Source organism: Plasmopara halstedii, assembly GCF_900000015.1.
Source record: "Plasmopara halstedii genome assembly, contig: Scaffold_2386, whole genome shotgun sequence".
NCBI lineage: Eukaryota > Oomycota > Peronosporomycetes > Peronosporales > Peronosporaceae > Plasmopara > Plasmopara halstedii.
The window spans coordinates 1,670,574-1,681,081 of NW_020189293.1; the positions used below are offsets into that span (position 1 = coordinate 1,670,574).

The following is a 10,508-nucleotide window of genomic DNA, read 5'->3' on the forward strand; positions in this document are numbered from 1 at the left end:
AATTTTATGTTATAAGTAAGTACCAACTACTTTACGCTGTTAAAAAAAAGGATCGATATTTTGGAGCCGAATATAAATTGCAAAACCTAGCATCTTCGATAGCAAAACCTTCACACGCGGTTTTGTTATGAATGATGATACAACGCATAAAAGGCATAGTTGTGGTATTGTATATAGTACTGGATCACTGCAATTTTATCACGATACGCTCCACTAGACTCAAGGCCTTTGTGCTTTGGACTCCGCTCCATGCGTAGAATACAATAGTGATAATTATTATATCAGTCGTACCCCGCTACATTCACCCCCTACCAAGACGAGAAGTTTGTTGAAATCATAGACGCTTCTCCTGTAATTACTTGTCCCAAGATTTGAAACAGGTACACTACTCGTGATCTCAGGAAGCACGAATTGGGCCGGATAGTACCAGGAAGAGCAAGACTCCTGTGGCCGACGAGATATTCCATATTTTAGCAAAGAGCTTCAGACATGAGTAGTTCGATTCCGACTGATATATGGCGGAAACCAGTTTGAGCCCCCCAGCTGCGGGCTGACGATTCATTTGATGTTATTTGCATTAAGCAGTCCCATGCTTGATGATCTCATCTTGCTTCCTGACCAGCACATTTGCCACAGCTAACTTCAAAAACGTCGCCCACGATTAAGAAAATGTAACGTAAATGTCGTACACTTTTCACAGATGAGCCTTAGTCTCAAAGAGCCCGCACTAACGAACACAAAGATACTACGCTCCAGCCAGAAGCGGGACCGAGAACCTTAACAGTAATCAGCTGTCTAGTTTGCTCTGAAAGTATGATCTTGAGACCAATTGGATTTTAGTTGCGGCAGAGCCGCCAATATCTAAAGCCTAGGCTTTCTTAATTAGTGTAGGAATATCTGATTAATATAGCAAAACCTAATCAATATAGTAATATGCATTACTACAGGCAATCCTGCTACGTGGTGGCTTCTTGTCACGTTGTAGCGTGGTTACACTAGCTTGTGCGACCCGCCCTTTCAAACAATAGTTCGTGTAACCCCGTTACAAAGACCCAGTGAAAGTTGCTATATATTATCTTATTACGCGGCTATACCTACTCGACCCTGACTAAGATATTACATTGCTTTATTCCGCTGGGGTATTTTTCTTGATTATAATTCTTGATGTATCTTGTACGAGTCGCCATCCCGAAGTCCTTATTGGCTGTTGTCGGTTATATTTAGCATGCAGCCGACATTTCTTGCATGTCCTGTACGATTACGATTTTGTCCGCTGTGGGGCTCGAACCCGCGCCACACAACGTTAGATCCAGAAGCATTGACCACTCAACCCACGGCACCGGGTCTTCGTTACAAAGACCCAACGATGTTCCCATTCACTTTTATAGTATCTAGCTAATTACAATGGTACCAAACGTAAAACTAAAGTCGTATACTATTTACACACATTCGACCACACTGGAGGTCAAATTCCTTGTATCTTCGTATGACAGAGCGCAAAACCATACGTTCAGTGGGCAACCACTGCGCTTGGAGTCCATTTCCACTCTTCGCACTTTCCATGCCAGCTCATCGGAGCGGGTACACTCCGACAGTTAATTACGTGCACTTACATTAGTGACTAATTAGCCTCCAATGTCTGTTCTTGAAACTGATGCTCTTAACGAAATTTGCAGTGAGGATATCGACTTGTCGCAATTATTCTCCCAGTCCTGATGGAACACTTTCGCTCTCACTTAACAACACACGGCCTAACCGTTCACCTACAGGAAGGCGATCATTGCTATTAGTCCGACATTTACATGAAGAATTTACTCTGTCCCCTAACAAGCAATAAGGACCCCACCGGGATGTCACGACGATGATCAGTGTATCCCCAATGAGATGAAGCTGCAACTGGATGGCCAGCTTGCTCAAGTGAAATAGTAAAGGTCTCGACTCTCGCCGAAACGATCACAACGTGACTTATCGTTTGATGCCATCTAAAGTTGCTGATTACGCTAAAGCGAAGCCTTTACACGCCTTGGCCTTCCAATCACATGTCGCTCCTCTAACATTTTCTGAGCTTACAGATGATCACTCTTCAGAAGTACCGCTTGCGCCTTAAGCAGCAGTGGCAGGGTAAACCCGTGCCGTACAAGAGATATGTATTTGGATGACAAAGCTGGCAGGTGTGCCGCTTGGAACTTTACTCCACTGAAGCAGTTCGTGAACGAAATGCGTTCACCAACCCGCCCTGACGCTTTACAAGCCAGCTTTAGCAAAGCGAATACCCGGCTAGATCATCTATTTGTATTTTCCTTTAAAGAAGAAGGGGCGGACGTCGAGGCGGGCAATAGCCTCCAGTTTCGCTCGCTCGTCTCTAATATACAGCTACTACAGCTATCCACCAAGTGACAAACTTGTGTCGCGGTCGGCCTTCGATCACTGGTGGGGAGTACGCTACGACGAGCAATCCTATCTGAGACAACGGCTGAGGGTGTGCCAGGGCAATGGAGCCTCAAATATCCATGATCTTTCAAACTGAAGATGCCCTTCTCAATACTATATACCGAGAGCAGTCCTGATGTACATGTTGATCTACTTAAAAAGTCATGTGGGTAGGATTAATTCTATTTCTGCAAGGAGTGACGGCGAAAATCGAGCCGCCCCCCCTACCGCGACTGGTTCTCTTTAGCTTGCTCGGTTGTGGCGGCACGTCGATTCTCTACGAGAGCTCGTCGTACGCTCATCAATGAAAAGTATGTGATCTTCAGCGGTTTTTGACTTGCCCATCGCACTCCGAGGATAAAGGCACTTCCAGTAGCTCAGAACCGTGCTGCTGCCCTATAGTCGAGAATAGTGCGCAACCAGGCATGATAGATATACTGCTTCTTTATCAACAGAGACAACCAGGTTCAGCTGACTCATGACAGTGGGGTTGTAACATGACTTCAGTAGGCAAACATAAAGCTCAGATTGTGTTCGTATTATCTTTGGGAGGTCAGAGTATAGTTAAGTATCTATTTTACCAAGACCGTGAACATTCCAATGTAGCGCGATCGCAACTTTCTTCGTTAGACCATAAACATTACAGTAGGTAGGCTAGCTTCAAGCTGCCCCATGACATATTTGTTTTTTTTTCATCTGCATATGGTCACGGCATGTTGCTTCTGAACATCTTGGCCATCATCCATAAATCACGCATCTGGCGCAGGGTGTTTTGATATCATTGATATGAAATCTGTGATTTCGCTAAAAAGTGCAATCGTGCGAACATCAGCAAGTCAAATTGGATCGACAGCCCCATCCCTACATAGATCAATACCACTTCGTGATGTATAATCCGGAGATTGTTCGGTAAAATGGGGCAAAGCCGGTAGACGCACAACTGCGATATAAAACGCAAACTTAATGAGTGGAGGCTACTCGCATCAGAACCTCAACTCTCCTTTGAAAAATAATCTCCACAACGTGAGCTAATGCGCTCCGTCAGATTATCTTATTGTAACTGGTTTTCACGTGCCTGGTAGGAAGGGTGTGGCTCACACAATACGGTGTTATCACAAATTTGTGTGGGCTACGTTAGATGGTGTGTCCGCACAATGGCAAGGTTACACTAAAACAACAAAGCAGTAGGTGGCTAGAACAGCCAGCAGTTACACATTATATTAGTTTTTTGATATAGATAGGAAAATCTAAAGATTTAGAAACCGGCGGATTCGCCGCAAATAAAACCGAGAAATGCGTATAAATTTACAACGGAAGGTTTAATTAGCCTTGGGTTAAGGTTGTAGTTACTCTTGGAGTAAGCAAATTGCGATCCGCTACACTCGTACCGGTTCTAAGTATAAAACGAATGTCACCAACCTTCCTTAATCGAAAGAGCGACGGCAGCCTCGCTGCACTTATTGTGGATGACATATTATAGTTTGTGTCTAGCACCTTGAGCAAATTTGTGCCGAGCTAAGCTGTCAATCGCGAATCTATAACCGTCCGGCAAGTCATGTTGGCGGAAAAATTATCGAGGGACATTGGCTGTATTCTCTCAGGTTAGCATCACCGCTGACATTTTCGATACGAGCCATCTGACGTGGGCGGCTATCACGCCGGTATTATTCGACGCGCTTTTGAAAGGCCGAGTGAATTAATAGGTATGGAATATAAAACTATACATAAATGAGCAAGAAAGTGAACGACACCGACCAATGTGTCGATGGTTAGTCGTCAACACTTCTAAACGCGCGTATAAATTGCTTAACTTTCTGTTCATGTTGGCTCATCAATACATAGCGATCACCAAGCCGTATGTTGTTCTCTTTCAATACGACAGGTATCATGTGCCACGTGTAGTATTCTGTACTCCAGGTTCTCATCGCGAAACCCAACTACACGCTTAGTATCATGTGGGCTAGTGATGAAATGCTACAAACCTAGTGCGTGCAACCGCACGCTTTGATCGAACGGCATTAACAAATCGATGGTTATCCAAAACTTTCAACAACGCGGCACGTGTTGCTTCAAAATTGAACGCTGTACGTAGCGCGTCATAAATTGACGACGTTATATCGTGAACGCGACGATTCATTGGTGGGATGACGTGAAGGCGCCTCCGCTACAAAATGCGGCGACTCGCTCTATGCCTACCCGCAAACGTACACTAGGTAAAGTATGATAACAAACTCGCCATTTTCTGTGCAAATTTTGTGGTGACGTTGTGCACAGCGACGTATAAGCTGAATATATGAATATATACACAAACGGCTAAGCTCAAAGCAAGTGCAGTCTGAACGTGACAAGGGCATACTTCACCGCAAGTTGTTCGCTTTAAACTTGTAGAACTCAAGCTCGACCGCGAGTACGTGCCCATCGGTATTTGCTTTGTGGGTAGACGTGCCCCATATAAAACTCAGTGCTGCCAATAACGGATGCATTCATGACGGATGACGGCTCATCTGCTCCTTCGGTACTAAACGAACCAGTTCGGTGACTTCACCATCTCGCAAATTTTTGCACACATCCACAATTAAAAATTCAAGCACCAGCTTGTCGCTGTCATTTAACGTCTTATTGTAGTACGGATTGTGATCATGGTATACTGACGTTCTTTTACATCTCAAAAGAAGTACGCTTTGAGGACGCGATATCTTATGCTTTGCGTTGTCTCATTCCGAGACCGAAATCCGCTTTCGGTTAAGATTCGTTCTAAACGCGGGATATTCTCGCCAGTCAGTTGAGCAATCTCATGTCTTGGCCGAAAGCTATCGCTATTTTGCACGCGCCGAAAGTGCTTTCACTCACTGGCATAGATGATTTCAGGATTCACCGAAAACCACCTAAAGAAAGTGCGTGGCGCTTTAGCCTTCGGCTTCCAATCGTTTCATGACTTGTGATGTTTTGACACTTCAACAACTATTTCGCAGATCCGGATCCAGGACCGCTACAACGCTCTACGATGTCAAGGTCCTTAGACCACACCCAGCAACTTACGTCACTTTCACTGGTGACCCCATTGCACGGCGCATGGATATCGAGTTCGTATTTGAAATGCTCAATGTCTCCGAGTACTGTTTACTGCCTTTTGGCAGTCCTACATCGTTCGTAGTAAAAAGAACTTCTGAATCAATCAGAACATTTTCCTGACTCGGTACTTTCGTATGGCAGCCGGGAGAGAAAGGGCACGCAGAGCATAGGATATTGGTACTGCTACTGAACATGTTAGAGCGAGTACGACATTTCTGCTTGGCACTTTATCTCATTCTATCATCAACATGGCAAGGTTCACGCTCGAAAACGTACACTTTAAGCACCACTTCCAATACCCAACTTGGCCCTCAACCTCCAACGTTGTAGTCCGTTTACAATGTGGCACCCATCGCTTCCTCTAATAAAACACGGAGGTCTCGGTCGGAACCGAATAAGCTCAAAAAAGCTCAACGAAAATAGAGCTATTACCACCTATGAGAGAGGATGCGGCCTCATTGCGGTGATAAGAGTTGTTGGCTGATTACGTCCGCGAGCTCCGGATTTAGCGATTGGCCACCAGCAACTTTAAGCACATCCGATTCGACTGGTCACGTTGTGTGCACACACGTCACATGTTTCTTTGAAAAAAACGATGTGGAAAGGACCTCTTGTACAGATGTGCAGCACATTGGTGCCCACGGACTTCGATTCGGGATCACACGCGCGCAGCGCTACCGCCATATCTATAGATGGCTGAATATATGGTTATTAATACCTTTCTCGCTGAATTTAAGTAGTTCTGCCCCGCCCGCGCAGAGCAAAACCTTCATCATCAGCAGCCTAAACATATGCTTTCTCACCGGCGCTCCTGGTAGTGTCTGATTGCGCATTTAAATGTCTTTTTCAGGCAAGCGATTACCGTATCCAACCCTGTAACGGGGTTACACGCACCCTGGTAACAGGGGTGTGTCACACGAGATGGGCATGGTGTGACTGCACCCAATCAAGAATACAGTATGTGGCTGGGTAGCCAGTGGTTATGCATGTATTTAGAATATACTATACATATTTAGAGAAACCGACACATTTAATATTAGGCGGCTTTGCCGCAGATAAAAATAAATAAACATAAAGTTACATATTAGCATTGGGTTACTGCAATAATTACTCTTGGAGTAAGCGGATTGCGATCCGCTAGCTCGTACTTGTTCTAAGTACAGAACGAACGGTCGGTGACACTAAGCGCAAAGCTACGGCAGCCCCGCTGCAACTCCTTTAAATGCCATTTCCCTGATATATTTTTTGAGAACAATAGGCAAAAGCGCTTCAAGCGTGTTTTCTTGGACAGGTACCCGAACATCTCATATTTAAACTTATGGGAGCCATAGTCCTTTTGTAACTTGAACTTGGGAATTATCATATGTATTGGAATAAAATATTAAGAAATATAAAGATGAAAAAAGTTTACAAGAAACAGGTATTGTTCTTTCAATGGTATTGCTGGTGCCTGCGTGTGCTGCAAAATGCAACGGAATTGCCAGCAGAGAATGTACGAATCAAAGAGATCGAGGTTGACGAACTCACACATATTGAATTTGTACGCTACACCCAGGAGCGTGACCAAGAGTCTCTACGGTAAATAGTTATCTAATGCTCTCTGACATTTTAGAACATGACATTTATTTTAGAAATTATTCCATGTTTGAGATCCTATACATCCTTACATATAAGTTGATTAATTCTGTCTTTATCCTTTGCAAGCAGCTCGCGTGTTTTGCAGACCTCTCGTTCTGTGGACCTCTCCTTGACGTAGTTCTATCATTTATATGTACCAAAACTTTGATACTGATGTACAGTCACAGTTACACGAAAGCGCGATGTTGTTATGTGCAGCTACACGAATGCGCGATGTTGTTTTGTGCAAAATGCAATGTTAGGTGACCATATACCGCAGTACCTAACGTTACAAGCAGACGACACTTTTAACAAGGCCGCTCTGATATCGCTTTGCAAACGCATGTGCATCGTGCCCGGCGATCGTATGCGACTTAGTATACTGCTAACTATTGGCGTATTTTTTGCAGTGGCAGTGCCGCACATGAAGAAGATATGCCCAATCTATATGCAGCCGTTCTATTCGGTGTGAGAGCACAATGAACGACACCAACATACAGACTGCAACATGCGCTGCTAGACTGATTCGTCCGAAAGTAGGGTCGTGTCAGGGGTCTCACCAACTCTGCTTTTTTCTGACCTGCATGAGTCTTGACGACGATGCGATCGCACTGCTCTTTAAAAGCTAGCTAAAATCGAAAGCTCACTGAACTTATATGTTTAGGCTGCTTGAGCATATCAGACTTACAGCAGATTTATTTTAGAGCACAGGCACATTTCAACACAATCCAGCTTGCGCTGCAGACAAAACGTGAAGAAAGCCAGTCCGTTGTCTGAGCTATTCCTTGCTATAAATATAGAGCCGCTTGTAGCCTGCTGCAGTCGCTCAAGTTGTGCGGCACATGTCTTAGATCAGACTACACATCTATTGCAAACACCTCGAAACTTCTGGGCGGCTTTGCAACAAATATGCTAGTTCGACTTGATATTTTGGACGAATAGTAAACGAGGTCTGGCGTTGACAACAATCAGTCTAATTTAAAGAACTGGCCCTGAAGTCAAATTACGACTGTTCGTTGCTCTCCGAAAAAGAAGCGACCAGTCGCACAGAGAAAGTGAAGTACCACGTCATTCCGTTTATTGTTGCTTGGTCGGCTCTTGGCAGCCCATTCGACAATATATTTTTCTACTGACGCCATACTCAGCACGTGATGTTTCTGATGGCGATGATGTATATTTGGCGCATGACGCTTAATAGTTCCGCGTACAGTTAATAGCATCATTGTTCGGTGAATTGAAACTGTGCGGTATCTTGTGTCAACAACGAAGAGATGACAGTCTTTGTTACCGAGTTTGAAGGCGCAAGTCCAGTATCAGCGTCATCAACTGTTATTGCAGTTCATGACGGCTGCAAGTATACAAAAATGCGAAGCTGAACACTAGAAAACACAGAGCCACTAAATATGATACTATCACTCAGTGGCATATGCGACGCTGATGAGTTTGTCAATGAAATGGTGATGCATTTTAGAGTAACAGATTATTTTGACACGCAACATGAACTTTGTGGTTCAAATTTTGCAGGAATACCCGAAGTGCGAGCCCCTTTCGTATAAGCACGCTTCATTTAATATCTATTCGTAGATCTCAATTTGAAATCTTCAATCAAGGCAGCCGTAAGGTCGCAAACCAGCTTAGGACATCACCGGTACATCAAAAGTTCCTGAAACACAGCATGACACATGCCAATGGGCTTCAATATACGACCGATAAGGAATCAATGCGTTAAAATTGTATCCACCTGATCCGGCCAAAATTCACCTAACGCATCGTCAACGTCAAACCTGCGCCTGGTCAGTTAAGGAAGTAACTGCAAATGCTGAGCAAGAAAACACACGCAGGGTACCGAGCGTCTGGGTGCACGAGAATCTATACTGCGGTGCTTCTCAACGAATGCTGCCACGCTTGAATTGAATGAGCGGGGAGAAGACTTGACGGTCTCTGCATTTTGTGTTGGCGTTTTTAAGTGTTAAATCAACATTAGTACTGCTACTGCAGCCCCACTGAATGATTGTGCATTCAACAAAGAACATACCAAGTTGCTAGTAGGGGTCAACAAAAATCTGTGCGAGATTCAACTTCTCGTCTTCAAAAATCCACTGTACTGTATTCTTAGTGCGTGATTGCTATCAGCTCCTCAAAATTTGCCGGACCATGCAATCAGAACTATGTGCGTAATGGATCTGATGCGTTCGGGACAACTGCACAACTTGTTCGTCGAATGCACTCTTGCGGACACATCACACATCTATATCTTTGATTCTGTACACGGCCGACACGGAACATGTTCGCCATGGCGAAGAATGTGTGGATGCGTGACAAGCGAAAAAATGCAGCGAAGACATAGTTGTAGCATTTGACGTTTTGCGCCACCTTGATGCTTCATGTTCTCCGAACCGGGCGCGATTGACGCGCGTGAAGCAGTTGTGGCAAAGTTGGCGACAGACAGTATTGTGATTACTTTGACGAAAATAGTGCAGACATTGAAGGTTATCGAGGTCTTACGCAAGACGCACTTTTGTCACAGGAAAGCGAGGAAATGAATGAAACGTAATGTATTGTGTCGGCGAGCGACTAGTTAATGTACCATATGGACCCGGCAAATCTCAAAGCATTCTACAATAGTACAATAGTACTACTCGATCAATCAGGATAATGCAAGATACAAGACAAGAGACCGATTCCGAGTCTTGCGGCATTACTGTATCGGTTTAAAATCCCAAATCAGCTTCATGCTGCATATATGCTGTTAGGCTTGCCAGCTTCGTCACAGAATTTGCACGCCAGAAAATGAGATGAATTTCACCGTCGCTTTTGTGTCTGAAGTGGTCTTTAAGGCTTTCACAGCACACCTTTAATACTATGAACGGCGGTCATTCGAGAGCAAATATTAGCGAATCTTGACCTAAAATTGGAAAGTATTATAAATTAACACATTCCTAATATTTCGAAAGAGGCAAAACCATTTTATAAGCAAAAAGATTGTATCATTTTGTGGTTTTTTGGATAAAATGTATACTATTAGGCAAAACCATTTGATAAATGTATTTATTTTGTGTTTCTTAGGATTAGAATGTATACTATTAAGCAGAAACAATGTATGAACCAAAACAAATGTATTATTTTGTTTTGTTTGGATAAAATGTATAGTATTAGGCAAAACCATTTTATAAACAAAAAAATTGTTGATTTTTGTGTTTTTTTGGATAAATGTATAGGTATTAGTCAAAACCATTTTATAAAAGGTTTTTAGTATGTATTGGCATAAAAATCTGTTTATTTTGTTTATATATCAAAGGGAGAATAAAAAAATGCCCAACTTTTGCCATATATAAAAAAATACCCCAGCACGTAAATTATCACCGGGGAGCCGTAATACTACACAACAG

At 43.5% G+C, this 10,508-nt stretch overlaps 2 protein-coding genes across 2 annotated transcripts; one reads left to right on the forward strand and one right to left on the reverse strand.

The window, feature by feature from the left end:
• Window positions 1–5,957: 5,957 nt before the first annotated feature.
• PHALS_03795 (uncharacterized protein) lies at window positions 5,958–6,186 on the reverse strand (the record flags this gene model as incomplete). The annotated part of the gene is made up of 2 exons (XM_024718077.1): window positions 5,958–6,049; window positions 6,111–6,186. The coding sequence occupies 2 exons, from the start codon at window positions 6,184–6,186 to the stop codon at window positions 5,958–5,960; spliced, it is 168 nt and encodes a 55-aa protein (XP_024583512.1).
• Window positions 6,187–7,330: 1,144 nt separating this feature from the next.
• PHALS_03796 (uncharacterized protein) lies at window positions 7,331–7,602 on the forward strand (the record flags this gene model as incomplete). Its single annotated transcript, XM_024718078.1, has 2 exons — window positions 7,331–7,464; window positions 7,530–7,602. The coding sequence occupies 2 exons, from the start codon at window positions 7,331–7,333 to the stop codon at window positions 7,600–7,602; spliced, it is 207 nt and encodes a 68-aa protein (XP_024583513.1).
• Between the last annotated feature and the right edge of the window lie 2,906 nt (window positions 7,603–10,508).